The 17,455-nt window shown below is 36.5% G+C and overlaps 1 protein-coding gene across 1 annotated transcript in view; it reads left to right on the forward strand.

Moving 5' to 3' along the window:
• Positions 1–17,455, forward strand: part of CCDC171 (coiled-coil domain containing 171) — a 158,146-nt gene that overhangs the window by 110,426 nt on the left and 30,265 nt on the right. The window contains 1 exon segment of the mRNA XM_082336783.1: positions 5,132–5,263. Coding sequence (XP_082192909.1) covers positions 5,132–5,263 — 132 coding nt within the window.

A 17,455-nucleotide genomic window follows, 5' to 3' on the forward strand; every position in this document is an offset into this window, starting at 1 on the left:
TTCAGGAAATCTTTTGGGGTCTGTATTCCCTTAAAGGCTAATACTTCAGGTGTGATCACTGTTTTCTAGAGAGCCCATACTCAGGAATGACAGTATATGGATATATCCTTAGAAAGATCATCTGTATTGGCAACTTACTTGAAGAACTAGTGTTATCAACATTATTCAGTACTATTGTTGGTGCAACTTCCTTCATGTATATTCACTTGTATTTTTTAGTATAGAGTAAGAGAACATCAACAATTCATAACTAAACATTAAAAAATAAGGAAGTGTTCATGAGGGTTTAATTCTGTCCACCAATTTATTTACTTTTTTATTATTCTCCTTAGTTCCATGATCGTTTGTGCCACTGTAACAAAGACTTGCCCATTCAAATGAATTACTATATAACTTATTTCTGTTAACGTGCTTCTCATCGAAGAAGGCAAAGGACCATGTTCAGTAGATGTGCATGTCCTTGATTGTGCAATATGGCCTCCATTCTACATGCTGCCCTGGAGATACGGACATTATGCAGCTAAATCAGCTACATATTTACAAGACTGTGGTTAAGACTAAGATGTGGTTTGCATTCAAACTGCCTCCTTCTATTTTAAAAAATTCTAAAAACATTTTTGTGAATTACATGTCATATGCAGAACACAAAATGGTGTGGTAGAAACCATTTTGCTTGCACTCTTTTAGGATGATTTGGATAACATTTGTAGCTTCTGTTATCTCAGCAATATGGTCATCTCAAAGTTAAGCAGACTAAATCATTGTTTTCCATTCACTTATCACCAAATCACTGCATCACTGTAGTTTTTGTTCCACTGCTTAAATTGCAGATGATATGCGATTTAAAATAGTAGTAGGAAATGAAACTAAAGTAAGCCCAAAGTCTTCTGCTTTCTAGGTACTGTTTTTTACGTAGAATTGGTGAACTTTGAGCTTATAAAAGGTTCTCCTGTATAGCTTACATAGTGAAGTTTATACCCATAAATAATCTTATTTTCTTTTCATCATAAGAAAGCATTACATTAGGCCCAAAATAAGGAACTAAAATCTCAGGTTTGTTGTACCAGTCAGATGGTAACCGGGCAGAGACATTAGGGAGGGGTAAGCACATCTTAATACCATTTACAACTTGCTAGCATTTAGTACCATGTCTCTATTGGCATAACTGGACATACGAGCTCACACCGTGCGGAGGGAAAACAAACAAGTGAGCACAGAAGGGGACTGTATACAAAATTATCATTATCTCTGATCAGCAGAGAATTTTTAAGATCATTTTTGGACATGTAGAATTAGCCCATCAAATTCTACACCTTGGTTTAGTCAATAACGTAACTTCAGTTTATTATTCCGTTTCAGCTTTGATCTGAATTCATCAGTACTTTATTGATTTTAAATTGAGTGGCTATAGTGTTGTCTTCTGTGTTGCTCTCTTAATTAATTAAAAAGTTAAACACTGTTGTAAGTCACTATGCTCTTTTGTTTTAAAATGTTTTGAGTATTGTAGTAGAGTTGTGTAGATCTGTTTGTGATTTTGCCTATGTTCAGACAGTATTTATGTAAGGCTAAACTGAAAAATCTAATGATCATTCTTAGCAGCCCACTGTCGCAGTACTTACTATGCTCCATGTAAAATCACTCCTGCAACTTTTCATGGTCTCAGCCAAAATTATGTTTACCAAAATTGGAAATAGCCAAAATCTTCACTAGGATTGGATATAGATACATTTACATATTTTTTCTCTCTTAATTTTTGAGTATAGGGAAGTGGAACTGGTTTTAGACATTTTAAATCATTGCAATAAGCCTGATTAGCTGATTAGGTTTTTTAGATTATAACATTAGGTCTCTAGCCTAAGGAGACCTCTCAGCTAAAGTAGTCTTGCTTTAGATTTCATGTGGAGAAAACAAAAAATGGTTGTTAAGTACAAAAAAATTCTGAAACTTGCATCGTAAAGCTTAACTGCATAGGATGGTTTTCCTCCCTGTCAAGCTACTAAACAAAAAAAAGTGTTTTTTTTTAATAAAATTACCAGTTTTACTTTTGCCAGATAGTTCTGTAAGGTAAGTGTGTATGTGAGTACTGTGCTTACTTCCTTAAAGAATGAGGAAATAATCATAGTCTCCCAACTCCTGCCATTATCGTTCTGGATCTCAAAATGCAAATAGCCAGGAAAAGATGAAATTGGTTCTTAACTAAGGTTTCATATAGGTATGGCCTACCCAGTGTGATTCCCTGCAGGCATGGCCATTATAGCTTTCCATTCCTTGAACAGGCAGCCAACTTAAAGACTGTTTTCACTTTTCATGAAACAATGTAATGATATTTGTACAGTATACACCCAGTCTTTTGTTCTTATAATTTTTCCTGAACCCTTGTGAGTATTTTTCAAAGCAACACTCTAGCTTCTTTTTCCGTCTCTCAGTATGCATGTTGGTAATGAGATTCACTCTTTACGATCTAAATATTTACAAACACAAAAAGGTTTGGGGTTGTTTTTACAGTTGTGAATCTTCATATCAAATATCATACTTTTTAAGGAGCTAATATGTACTTTTTGGGTGCAGTGGTATTAATGGCATATGTTTACCACAATTCAGCCATTTTAAAAAATGGCTGTTGTATTTTATTGTGCAGTGTGTGTCAGGCCCCAATACTGAAATGGAGAATTTGAAACTAATAGGGTTAAAAGGACTTCCACTGTCTGTATTGTGTGTGTATTATACCTACATTGCTTATACATTGTTTTTTTCCCTCTAGTATTAGCAATCTGCTTTTGTACTTTGACATAGGGATTTCCCTTGTGAATTTTGTCACAGAAAAAAGAGAATCATCAATATCGCAGTTAAACTTGACTTTCAAAGCTAATAGTATCTCATTTGGGGGCTGAAATTTAATAAATTTTCTTTGATTCTGGGTGAGTTTTTAAACATCAAACAATGAATTGGCCAGGGTGCAGTAAAATATTTAGATCTATTGACTATGGTTCAGAAGGGTAGAAGGCAAAACACTGGTGGTTTGATGTTGATAAATTCTTAGTACCTTAATCCACATTAATGTTTTCTTTTATCTGTGTGCATACTGGCAGCAAAGACACTGAAAAGTTGGGATATATAAGCTGTAAAAATGTAAATCAAGTGTATGTATGTGTGTGTGCGTGTGTGTGTGTATGTGTATTTAAAGTAATGCACTTTGTTATATTCAGCAAGGTTAACATCTGACCGGAATTACACATGCTAACAGAACACTCTAGAGAGTATGTTTGTTCCACAGGACTGTATATCCTGAACCTAGTGCACTATGTGTGCAAAAAATGTGTAGAGGACCTTTCCTGTTATAAAAATTGCATCATAGTGCATATGTTTGGCAGCCACAGGTATTGACAGGAATTCTTTAGGTCAACTTGGGAAATGTAGGGCTCCCTATTCCCACAGAACAGAGCAACGAATAAAATAAAATCTTTTCTTCTTTGTATCAGCAGATTTACACATGCATACTTCTTTCAGTTAGAAATATTATTATTATTATTTGAAATACATTCACTCACAATCATCATTTTACAAAAATGTAATTTTGTAAGTGGTTACAAAAAAGTAATCTGGGCTTTAAAATGAATGGACATGTTTTATTTCATGTTTACTCAGTTCTTTTGGGCAAGGGAGGCTCTAAGAAAAAAATGAAATTTATTTTAAATTGTATTTTGTAAATGGTATATCTATTGATTTATACATATTTAGTATATATTTAGTATATGTTTTAGTGTCAGACTGTGTATTGTTGTTAAAGACCGTAAATTGTTTTTGCAGTACTAGCCATTGCTACTCAACAGATACAGCCTCTGCCAAATGAATGTATTTCATCTATTCATTTGTACTAACATATATTTGTATGTGTGTCTATCCATCTGTATTAGAGTCTAATCTGACTACTGGGATCTCCTGGAGGTGGACATGATAATTTTTGTATTAAATAGAATGAAAAATAGGTGTGTGGCAGCGTATGGTGTATGAATGTAAGTGATGTGTCCTTGTAAGTTATGTGTTAAATACGTATAATTCAACATCCGTGCTGACAGACTAATTACATGTTGTAATACGCGGAAAAATTTTGCGTTTTAAATCATGATAACGATATTCGTTTCGTGTGGAACACTAGTAAGTCTGGTTGTGTTTAAAGACAAAAGCGTTAATCACTTCACATTGCTGAATGTTTTTCTACCGACGCGTTTGCGCCACGCTCACGGCACGCGAGTCTCTGACTTAAACCCAGTTTCCGGCGTAGTCAGCAGGTGGCACTGCGACACCAACGGCCTTCCGCTGCGTCGCTGGCCGCGCGGAGGCACCGCTGGGAGGGGGTGGGGGGGGTGTTCTATCCTTTCCTTTCAGACTGCCTGCAAAACTAACGAAATATCAAACTGTCTGAATTTTGTGCAAATTGTAGCATTTCCCACTCCAAATTGGCATGGTTAGAAACTGTATAAAAGTCGATTAATGCCAATTAGTGCATTATTTCTTATAGCGAGTCCAGAATAAGAAATCTAGTAGCAGGGGTTTGGGTTTTGGTTTTGGTTTTTTTTTTTTTCTTTCTCCTTCCGTTAATTGCAGAGCTACAGGTTGGTTTATTTTGCTTTGTTTGAGGATTATTCATTTTAATCTGGTGTTTAACTGAATTGATATTAAATGAACCTTATTGTTGAGGACTGATACAATCTCCCTATAGTAGACAGAACTTGCATGCCAGCTTCTTGTTTGAAAGATCACATGAACTTTTCCGTTTCATAGCTGATGTTTGTTTGAGTCAGAAGTACAATTACTATTTCTTTTCTCATGAGGTTTTTACAGGGGACAGATCTGTGAAATGTATATACCAGGTGGGCTTGTGAGCCCTTAGTGTCTCTTCTTCCTTCTCGTTTCAGACCAGGGGAAGATGCTTTTTCTTCTTAACATTCTCTCCCAGCACTCTGAATTAGAGATTTATTTGCAACGAAAAATCAATTAGTCCTAAATTTATTCATGGATTTCAGGTCCAGCGATCAATGCAAGTCCACTCAGTGGGCTCAAGGGGACCCAGTTCATCCCAGTTAATGTGTCTGAAGGGGAATTACCATTGATGCTGTTTTTTTCCCTTTAGGTCAGAGATCAGACCTTGCTGTCACGGACTGCGGCAACCAGGAATGACTTCACCCTGCAGCTACCCAAACTGCACCTAGAGACCTTTGCAGTGGAAGGGCTGAAGGGCAGGCCAGAGGTTGTAGCATTTCAGGTTAGAGTCTAAAATAATCCTGTTTCTCTTTTTTCCTTTTTTGCATCTGAAATAGAACAAGAAGCGAGACTGCTCTGAATGTGTGGAGAACAAAAAGCTTCAAAACTATTGCAGTCAACAGTTGAAAGAGAAATAATTTCCATATATACTCTTGAATACGGTATTTCAGACATGATGTGAACTTTTAATTTTGCAGTTACAATGATAAATAACTGACAGGAATGTGACCATGAAAGAATGCAAATGTTATATTTGAAAATTAATATCACTCTATCCCAACCCTCCTTTTCTGCCCCCCTTAATTTAAGCAAGGCAAATAAAATAGGGGGAAAAAAAAGACAGGATTTTTATGCTGCTTCTTGGTCAGTATCAGATTTTTCCGTATTACAATTTTAGAAATAATAGTGACTTTTGAGCATTCCTAATTAAAAGAAACTGCTATTTGGAATACTTAAATATAGAAGCTATTTTGTTCATGTAGGTTTAAAGACTTGTATGTTTCAAAATACTAATTTCATTAGGAGGAAAGAATGGGAAAAAAGAGAAATGAACTGAAAATGTACATATTTTCAGCTCTGAAAATGGACTGTGTGCAATGCCTCCTTATTGGTTTTAAGTTTGTTATATCTTCTTATACACGAACTATCTGTTAGTCTTTATAGCTGTGCAGAATGACTTCATTCTTGTGATACATTATTGCTAAAGGCAGAACATTTTGTTTTCTCAATGAGAGAACGAAGGGCAGAGTGAGTACATACTTCTTTCATTGTGCCTTGCTGCCTGAATCAGAGAGAGGAAAGCTAGTCATGTAAAGTGCAAGGAAGTCAGATAATACAAGTATTGCATAGTGTGTGTACATTTCTGTAGTAATCCTTTTTAATGTATTGTATATTTATCTATTTATTTATTTATTGCAGATTTATTGTAGATTTCTGTTCTAGATGCGGTATATAATTGCAGGAACAGGGTCACAAAATCAAACATTCAAGAAAGGCGGATTCTAAGCTGGACATTTCTCACTGTTGCCCACTTGCATGCATGCTTTTCAATATGATAAAGGTTTAAATTATGTGTGTATTATGGTGTTTCCATAATAAAGTAGTAATATGTAACACCTGAGATTCCCATGAACTTTGGTTAACGCGCCTGTACGTCTCTAGCAGAGGGCAGAGTTGCAGATGTTTCCCCAGTACAGTGATGATCACTTTCAAGGCTGTGCAAAAGGTTCCACAGGTGGCATCTTTTCAAAGAAGCTGTCATGGAAATCACCAGCTTTTAAATACTGCTTTTCTAATTCAGTGGCCTATTCAGTAATAACTGCTTTCTTTTTTTTTTTTTTTTTGGGCCCATCCCAACTCCCATTCTTTTTTGACCTCAGAATGATTGTAGAAGCATTTGCAAGACAGCCTGTTCCTTCTTTCTTTCAGATAAGATGAAGAGAAACAGAAGTATAAGAAGTTGCATTTCACATTTGTACAGGGTGCTTGTGGTATAACTAACACATGGCAATGTGTGTGCTGGGTAGCTTACTGGTGGTGCAGTATTGTAAACACACTTTTTGTTCACCTGACAGCTCCAATTACACATGGTTACTCTGTACATACAAAAACAGAATCAGTGGTTCACAGTCTATGTAACTATGCAGTTCCTTTTTTCCCTCCCCTTCCCCTTCCTCTTTTCCTTTCCCTCTCCTTGTCTCTAGTTACATAGTGCCTGTTTGATAACTTTCTAGGTACATTATAGAGATTTTATTATAAAATCCCCCTTTTATAGCTGGAGTCAGCTAATTGATTTTCATTTCACTGTATGCAAAACTATATTAAGGGCAATGATACAATCTTGAATGAGGTAAGCAGTTAGTAATCACTTTATGGACACTTCTTATTAAAACCAGTGGAATTGTTTGCATGCATGGTCTCTGTAACGGCTACTACTACATGTATTTTATAGTTAGTCTGTGATAAGTACATTTCAGTTAAAGGCCTTGTTATCTGCAAGTGTTAGACATAAGAAGTTTTTTTTACAAGTCTAAATCTATTGATATTTGATGGTTTCTTTTAAAAAATAGCATAAAAATTAAGATCTTAAATTAGACAGTATGATAGGGATGAAGCACTGGCTATCAGAACTGTTGAGTACTCACAGAAGATTGCATTGTTTTATTTTTATTATTCATGCATCCAGTTTGTAGTAGGTGGCTGGAATCAGTAACGAATAATAATTTTATATCCATTGGTTCAGCGTATATCACTTTTTCATCATATGAGAGGAACAAAAAAAGCTAGTATATTTGTATGTGCATACACATCTGCATACGTTATCTTTCTTCCAAATTTTTCAGAAAGCAAGTGGCTCTTACGGGCGTTTTGAATGAAATCTATCCTTAATTTATTTGATGGGCTCAGCAGCACTAGCGATCTATATTGGTTGTCATTGGGAATGCAGGAAGTCTTGGAATTTCTAAAATGCTGTTATCTCTATATGAATGTTTCTTGGGAAAAATATGCTTTCTTTATAGGAGACAAGTGCAAAGAAGATGGGCATAATGAACCTAAGTTGCTTGACTGTGAACTAAGCTATCAGAGATTTGCTTTTTTGTGGCATACTTAATTAATTATCTTGTAAAACCAGAAGGTTGTTTTTTCCAGTAAATGGATCCAACATTCCAAATACCATGAATGCTTACAGGGCTGATCAAACAAACACACATATAAAACCCCTGTCATTCCCAAATGAAATAGTTGTTAAGCTGTATAGGAGGTGGTGTGCATCTTTTAAAGAATGTGATGTACACTCTAGGGGTAGACCTTTAGCTAATGAAATTAAATATTTGGGACACAAAGTTCTGTGTATCTTCTCCAAAGCCTGCACTTTATGTAATGGCTCTTGAATTGCAAAATTACATAACAGATTGACATTTAAGTTATTCAACAAGAATGTCCTTGCACTGAGTGTCTTCGAAAGCCCCATGCAAGTAGTGAAAGTATGACTTAATTTGTAGGCATTTGTTAAATTCTTGGAAACTGTAACAAGAATTAATATAATAGTTTGAAAATGTCACTTGGTATGGATAAGTAATGGAAAATGCAATGTCTCAAAGAGTAAAATCATATTATTGCTATAGCCTTGAAATGCTCCCACCTGGTATTTAATTGCTGTGAAGGATGTTATGTCACAAAGTTGTACTGTTTGTTACTTAGTTAGGTTTGAAAATGGAAAATACAGTATTATTTTCAAGCACCTGAAACACATGAGAACAGGATTTAAGGTGTGCTGTTCTGGTCATGCCTGAATGCTCCCACAGAAGACAAGAAGTGGAACTGTATGTGACACCTCCAATAAATACAGGATATAGGGTGAAAAAGAGCAAGTGAAATAACATGGGATTCCTAATTCTAGTAGTCTTGCTTGGCAGATGGCTATTTAAATTAACAAGTAAAAGTTATCAGCTCTTTATAACATACAAAATTCAATTGTGCTACACCTTTAGGAAGAGGATCATGTTGTCTTAACTCTCTCTTCTGAAAGAGGTTATTGGCTCACAGAAAAAGTGATGACATTCAGAAGATTCATTCTGAATTATCTCAGGTACTTTTACATCAAATATGTAATTAATACTCATGGCGAGCAATTTCACCTAAAAAACAATGCATAAAGTACGCAAATAAACCAGATAAGGTTTAAACATTCATGTATAAATAGTTAAGGAACTGTATACTCTCACAATTAATTTCTTCTGTTTGGAAATGTAGACACAGAAGGATGAGAACTGGTATGAAAGAAACTTCTTGAAGCTAATTTAAGTACCTCAGACTAGTTTTGCAGTAGCAATTGGATGTGTAATGTATACTTGATGTATAAGAGCTTGACTCCCAAACAGGGAAAAGCTAACAACATACAAATCAGTGGCTTTGCCCTGTGTACCTAGGTTATGCTCTCTACCTACTGTTGCAGGTTGGTTTTACAGGAGGTACAGGAGCCTTTTAAACAAAGTGGAGGAGCACTGTCTTTATGGAGGATGTCCCAGATGTTGTAATACACAGAAGTAACAGATTTATTCAGTTATTGTCAGTGAAAAGCAATGGCAACAAGAAACTAGCTGTGGTTGTCAGAATCGCGTCTGCTGCACATCTGAAAGACATGCATATGGCTGTGTGATCAGACAGCCACTGATGTTCACACGTGGTATCTGCCTGCAGATGTGCAATTAGGGAAAGAGTAGTCATCTTCTGTGTCATGGGAACTACCTTACCCTCTGTTTTCAAAGTCTCCATTTGCGTATTTTATTAATTGGCCATATTAATTTGTGGTGGTCACTTTTGGTCAGTATTTGGCATGGTGGGCCTCTTCCTTCTCTAATATCTGGTTGCTAAAGGATGTGACTTCTGGATGTTAGTTTGAAAGAGAACCAATATTCACAGATGAAGCTGTGTTGCAGTTTTACAGGATTTATATGAATTAGGGAATCCAAATGGGCAAGTTTTGTGAGTGACTTTAATGAGGATGTGAATATTTAGTGCATTTATGTGGTGTATGAAAAAGCAGATGTGAGGATGAGACTATAGGCAGGCTTCTGGTGTAAAAGTAGTGTGCCTATCTGTATTTGTCAGTATTTAATACGTCTTAGGAGAAGGCATTTCTTTGTGTGCTACCCTTCAACTGAGATGTTAAGATTGACCTGACTGTTGGAAATCCCTTGCATATTAAGAAAATTTTAGTTTATTATAACCAAGGACTTGAGTAGGTAAATCTGTATTTTTTCATTATAAGTTCTCCCTTAAGTTTGAAAGATACTATACAGTTGTGGTGTGCTTTCTCTCCTCCAGGGGGTTTGAGGTGGGTAAGTTTTCACTTTGTCCTGTCTGTCTCTCTTTGTCTCCCTCCCTTTTTGTCTCTCTCTCTGCCACGCGCTCTCGTTCTCTGCTGTGTTCTCCCACGCGCACACTCCCCGCTGCAGGCCTGCTTGCTCTGCTGCACACTTGCTCGCTGCCGTGCGCACACCGCCGCACGCACGCTCACGCTCTGCTGCTCCCGCTCTCCCTCTCCCTGCCATGCCTGCTCTCCCTGCTGCATGCACACTCGTGCTTTCCCTTGCTCCATCCCTGCCTGCTGCTCTGCCTTGGTGTCTCTCAGTCCCTGGACCTGTCTTCCCCACTCTGGCTCTGTCTCGTTTGCTCTGCCTCCCCCCTCGCCGCCTCTGGCTCTCTCCCTCTCTCTCTGCCTCTCCCTCCCCCCCATCTTGTACTCCCTCTGTCTTGGTCTCCCTCTGTCTTCAGCATGTGTCCATCTGTTCATGCAGGTTTAGGAAGTCCACATGGGATTTATATGTACTTCTTTGCGTTTCTCAGGTGTTTTGAGGTAATTTGAAATAAAAAGTGCAGTAATAACAAAGTCGTGGTAGTAATATAGTCAAGTACTGACATCTTCAGTGTTAGCATATAATCATAAATTTATGAAGGGGTAGGTTCTTACCATTTATTTTACGTAAATTGTGTATTCATGTATGATTTAGTCATACATTATCTGATTGTGTTGTAGGTCCACTTCTAATTAATAGAGCAAACATAAATGTCCTTTAAAGTGTTAGGAGCTTCTTAATTTGTATTTATTTTCACTTGTTCATTAATTTTAGATTTATGCTTGATAGATTAGAAGGTAAAAGATATGCATAATTCTGCTGATAATTTTTCTCAAAATAATAAACACTTTCTCATTCCTGTGTTTACTTGTCAATAATAAAGCTTACCAAATTGAGGAAGCAAGTGATTTCAAAGGTAACATTATAATCCTGTCACCAGATTTTATCCTCTGCATAGGGCAAGTCTTTCAAACATAAATCACTTCTGGTATGAGGACTTAATGGGATTAATTAATCGTGGAGTAGCTGCTTGAAAACTGAATTATTAGTATTTTAAATCTTCTGCTTCTGTTTTGGAGCCCTTTTTTTTAATAGCATGTCTGTTAAAAGAACAAATAATTGTTGTTTTTTTTTCTCTTAATACTTCAGAAAGGAGAAACCTTTTTAAGAGTCTCGAAGATAGTGCATTTATATATACGTGCACCCAACATGCACACACTTCTAGTGTTTTCTTTTTACTTCCACTGTTTCATCCACAGAAGGAACTATCCATTTCTTTACAGAGGCCAGAATGCTGCCTCCTCTGGAATCGTACTGCTTCTTCTTTTGGGTAAAACTGGATTTTCATTCTCCATGAGTTCAACAGCTGCTATCAACAGCACCTGGGCTGCCCTCCCCCTCTTTTCTTCTCCTCTCCAAAGGACTGATTTCCTACCTAGTGTCAAAATGTGCTGCTTCTGGACTGACCATGAGCCTTCCAATACACTGTTTAAAGAGAGAAGTGATTCTTTATTAATATAATGATATTTTGCACTTGCACCGTGAGTTGAAATACTCATAAATACATAAGTGTTTTAAACTCATTGGAGTGGGATGATACCTCTTGCAAACCTGACCTTTTGCAAACTTCAATTTGTCAAAAATAAAGTTGGTGCAGGGCTTAAGGAAACAATAATTAACAACTAAGTAAAATCTGAATAACTAGATTGAAGAGATGTAACATGAAAAAAATTAATTTAATCTCCTTGAATGTGTTCAGCTGGTATCTGGAGTCATGCCTCCAGATCAGTTGTATCATGATGATAAATATTTAGAAGCCATTTTAGCATAATTTATTTTAACTATAATTCCTTTAAAACAAAACATTAATGTATGTTAGCAAAGCACAATTTAAAACATAAAAAGTGAGTCATCTTCAAAATGACAGTGATGTTGGAAATTTGCCTTTTATAATTTGAATTTCACACCCCTTCTCCTTTCTGTGGATTAACTATTTTCCTAACTTCCTTTCCTCTTCACAGCATTTCTTTTAGCAGTCTTTTCCTCCCTGTCCTCTATGGGCTTTTTATTGCTCTCTCTCCTTTCCTCATTTCCCCACTTCTTATGATTAGCCTCTTTCCCTCACTTTCTCAGTCATCCTTTCACTTTTTTGTTTTTTTTTTTTTCCCCTTGCCTTTCTTCATTCTAATAAATGAATAGAGACTATATGAAGAACCCTTCTCAGAAGGCTTTGTAGTTAGCTGGTACACTGATTGCACCCCAACCCTGTTAAGTCTTTGGCACAATGGGACCGTAAATATCAAAGTCAGTATCTGTAATCACCAATTAATCAATTACTAAAAGCTGTCTCTTTATGCCTGTGAAACTACTAACTCTTGTCCAGCCTCTTTTATAAGCATTATTAGTTTTGTAAAAACTTTCAGTTAAGATCTGCTGCTGATTATCTTGAATGCCAAAGTTAGTATATAATAATTTAACCTTTCAGTAACCTTTCTTAATGGAAAATTTTCTTTCTTGACCCTGTCAAGCAATTGTGTAACTATCTGCCTTTGTCCATTTAGACTTTTTCATACATTTATATCTGTTGCGTGTGGGTAATCTCTTATGAATGATCTGTGCTGATATGCAAGAAAGGTCTATAAGAACTGTGTAAAATATGATCTTAATTCACCAAATTTATTTTTTAAGTTTTGCTTCTGCTTGTAATCCTGGGATGTTTTTTTTTCCTAGCTGCTTACCAGGTTGCTGTATCTTATAGCATAAGGACCCAACAGGAAGCATCTTTATTGACTTCTAGTCACTATTCTTTTATGAGAAAAATTACTCTAGAGGCATGGTGATCTCAATATGTACCCAAAGCTGCCTCAGTGAATAAGGGCAGACTCCTAAATGCTGTAACTACAAAAATAAAGCATCATTCAATAACAGCAAATAACAAATATAGTTTTCACAGCACCTTGTTTGTTAGGCAATTTTTTATACTTCAGAAATCCTATCTTTCAGAACTGCATGGGATTATCTGTGCGCAGTATCTTCAGAAAAGGAGTAATTTTACCAGATAACCACTGCGTAGCTTGGATGTGACTGTATTGTTTGATATTGTCTGCAGTGTGTACTGTTGTAACACAGATAAGCCCATCAGAAGCATAGCTGTTAAACTGTTGATAATCATGTAGGTTACAAAATGAATTCATGAAGTGAATACCGTGAAAGATTAGGAATTGTCTGGAGTCTTACTTCTTTTGTACTGATTCTTTTAATTTCAAAAACTGAGAAGAAATGCTGAGCAAGTGAGTCTAAGGAATAGGAATTAATAAGGCAATAGACTTTATTACACAAATATCTTAGTAGCAGAAACAGAATCAAACTATTTTCTATTCTTAATTACATTTAAACTAAAAAAAGAAACTTCTTCAAATGCTGAATCCTTTGTTTAGTCTTTTTTTTCACTTAACCTCTTAGTATTCCATTATTATAAAACATATCTCTATCTGTTTGTTATTCTTATCGAGAGCTTACAGAGCAAGAAAAAACTTATTAAATAATGCACTATATTAGTGCAAGAATTTTGTAATGGAATCAAGGGAGACATTTCTGCCCAGATACTCCAATTGTTGGGCCTTGTAGTTAAAGACCTGGAAGAGGAAGGGTTATCTACAACTTGAGCAAGTTTATTATGGCTTAGTGATTTGCTGATTGATTTCATTTGCTGTCAGTTAAGGCTCTCTTAATGTCAGCTTTCTTTGCATAATGCCTTGAAATAAAGACTGATGAAGTTTTTCAGATTGATGCCGCTTATATAAACTGACCCTGATTTGCCCTTCTGCATGACAATGTAAGTGACAGCAGTTAGATGAAAATATAGCAATGAATATGCAACTTAAGGATTAAGAAAAACACAGTAAACCTTTCAGAATATAAAACTAGGCATAAAAAAACAGGCTGTTCTGTTAATTCCACAATTGTCCTATATTGAAGAAATAGACTGGCATAGCATCCCAAGTGGTATACCACTGAAGTGAAATTCAAAGAGGATGAGTTTTGAAAGGATTAAAAGTTAACCTGTTTTTTACCAAATTCTACCAATTTGCCACTAATTCATTTTGGGTTTTGGTTTTTTGGGGGGAGAAGGGGTGTGTAAATTGTGGCTTATAAATTCACATATGTTGTTACCTGCGAATTTTCTTTTTTACATTGTTATCTTTCAGGAATCATAATGAACTACTCTGAAGGTGTTGTCTTTATTTTTCACTTACTGAATTGATTGATGGTCTAGGGATATGTGTTGCTAGAATCCTAAGGTCACAACTTCCAACACTTATATTGGACTATGAAAAGCATAAATTCTTAGGATTGATAAGGTCTATTGCTGTAGGTGTTCCAGGACAAATGTGCTTGTAATAGGGCACTCATTTTTAACAAATACTTGTCCATTGCAGTACCCAATTTCATTACAGTCTTCTTTAACTCTCCCTTCATTATGGTCTCTTCCCTCATTATGGTCTTGTCCCATTAGAAGCAAAAAGGTGGTAAGAAATTAGGGAGTGGGGAGAAAATGGAGAGGGCTGGAGTGTGCTAAAGTAACAGAAGGAGGGTGAATGTGGAACTATTTTGTAAACCTGAATAATAGGGATACACAGCCTGCATGTTGGCAAGTTTAGCTGCAAAGGATTGAGTCTTTCATGGCTTTTAAAAAGATAATACCCATGGAAAGACCACCATTTGTTTATCGTCCTGGAACCTTGGTAGAACTTATATTTGGATTCCTTTGGATTGCTCCCACATCATGGTCTTTTTTGACAAAAGTGCAGATCTAAAGTAAAAATGAGGTGGAAACAGTCACCCATTCCACCTGTGGGGCAAACTCGGCAATGCCCATTTAATGCTTGAAGACTATATTTTAGTTCTGACTTCTCTCTGTTCAGAGGCAGATTGTGTGTTCTTTTCCAATACCAGCATCCATGTTTAGGTCCCCCTCTTCCTGATCATACCATAACTCACAAATACTAAAGGGAGAGAATCATGCTGTTGCTACTGCCTATAGTGCCAGACTTTCTCTCCATCCAGTTTCCCATTCTCAAAGGAATAACTTTTTTTATAAATTAATATTGCGCAAGCTAAAGATTACAGGTTGCAGTTTAAATTCTGAAGTTTTTGCAAATGCTTGCAAAGACCACAGGACTGGGTTTTGAGCAGCGAGTCTCCTACATGTCAAAATGTGATGTTTGTCTGTACCTTGGCAAAGGTCACTATCCTAGATGCTTGATTTGTTCTGCAGTTATTCCATGTGAGACTTGCTGCAAATTTTACTCCTTTGGGAAATAGACTGTGGGACTGAGTAAACATTTAATGCCTAGGGGGCACATAGAATAGCAGTAAATCCGGTTGTCCCTGCTTAAAAACAGGCTGGACAGGGGAAAGTAAAAAAAAGAAAAGTATAAGAAACAGGGCTAAAATGCCTCCAGAATTTCTCCCAGCCTCCACCATTTTAGTTCAAGGACCTCCTGAAACACAATTCATATTTTTGTATTCAACAGCCATTTATTGTCCTGTTGCTTTTTGAAAGTTAAGCATTGACGTGACTTGTGGAAAGGACTTTCACAGCTTAACTACACACTTTCTGAAAAACTGTGTTTTCTGTGTTTGTTTTGAAAATGGTTTCTGCTACTTCATTTAATGTTAATATGTTAATGTTAATAAATATTCCCAGTTTACCTTCTTTATACTAGTGGTGCTTTGGCATCGTCTGTCATAATCACCTCCCATTCTCTGCCACTCCGTCAGTAGTTGTTTCTTTTCAGGTTACTTTCCTCATTTGTGAACTACAAAAAGGTGAAAAACAGTAGAAAACATCTATAGTTTCTAGATTTATTAAGCTGTGGAAGTGATTTCTCTATGTTACCAACATCCATAGGCACAATTGCTCATAAATTACCTAACTGCAAGTAGTGGTCCAGCTCTGAAAAATGCATAAGGAAGTAGTGACCGATTAACATCAGAGGTAATTTGAAAAATGCTGTCTTCTGGGGTGTTTATAAGTTAGGATAGCCTGGGATCCTTGGATAAGAACCAGCCGCTTTTGTTGATTCACTGTTAAGGTCACCACTCAAGCACATGATGTTGCGGTGCCTGCAGCCATTACCAAATCCGGTAAAAAAGAAAGACTAAAAAGGGCTTTCTCAGTCTAGTTATGATATCCTGTGATATGAGGTATTTTACTTCTTATCCTATTGTTGAAGAATACTTTATGCTTTCTAGGCAAACTCATCTCACCAGTGCCTGTCCTCCTTAGTTTTCTCCTTTTGGTGTTGCTATAAGCATCCAGTTTTATAAACGGAATTTGGAAAGTCACTTTATCTCTTATGGTTCTAAGGAATTGGATCTAATTGTTGACTGTTGGCCAGACAGGGGAATGGACCATAACAGCCTGTTCCTTACTTGCCAGGCTCCCAACCTAATAATTCAAATCCTTTTCTACAATCTGATGATAAGTTTCCATTCAATGAAAAGGCACTTGGTACATTTGCTGAAGACAAAGCAGAAAATCAATGCCTTCCAAAATATTATCTAAAAACGCTCATCGGGTAACAACACGTCTTTGAACTGTTGGTCTGAATGAGGACAACCAGAGCTCTGCCAACAGAAAAGTTAGTGTCTTCTTCTCTTTGTCTTTCAAGCTCTTCCAAGTGAACAGCTTTCTCACTCAGTTTGTTGACCTCTTGCATAGAAGAGGCCCAGACTTCAGTATACTGGAGTCTCACTCATCCACCAGTTTTTAGCATGCATTCGTTGGAATTTATACCTTTCTGAGTTGAGCTAATCTGTCATCTATATGACAAATGCCAAAAAGATAGACAAACAGAATCAGTCTTTCCCAACAAGCGTTTTCTTCAGCTCTACTGAGCAACAGCTAAAACATCAGTGTGTTATCAACATTATTCATACTAAATCCAAAACACAGCAATATACCAGCTACTAGGAAGAAAATTAACTCTAACCCAGATGAAACCAGGACAACAGCAAATTGTCAAGCTCAGTGTCAGTACCACTTTTGGCAGACGCTGCCAATATTCTCCAACTTTTGCTTTGGAAAGAGGGATGCTAATGTGTATGCTTATTGTGAAGGTCAGTAGTAGGTGTACTGTGGTCTTTAAATTTCCTTTGACTCTTCAGATTTTGGAACAAGAGCTGAAATTTCTAATAAAACGTTTTCATGGCATAAATCAGGTCTTGAAAGCAAGTCTGATTGAAAATCTAGCCATTTGTATGCTGTTTTTTTTAATACAAATTTTGATAAAGTTCAAGAATGTATGATGCAAACTAGTTATCTCACC

This window comes from Platalea leucorodia (assembly GCF_965183815.1).
Source record: "Platalea leucorodia genome assembly, chromosome: Z".
NCBI classification, from domain to species: Eukaryota; Metazoa; Chordata; class Aves; order Pelecaniformes; family Threskiornithidae; genus Platalea; species Platalea leucorodia.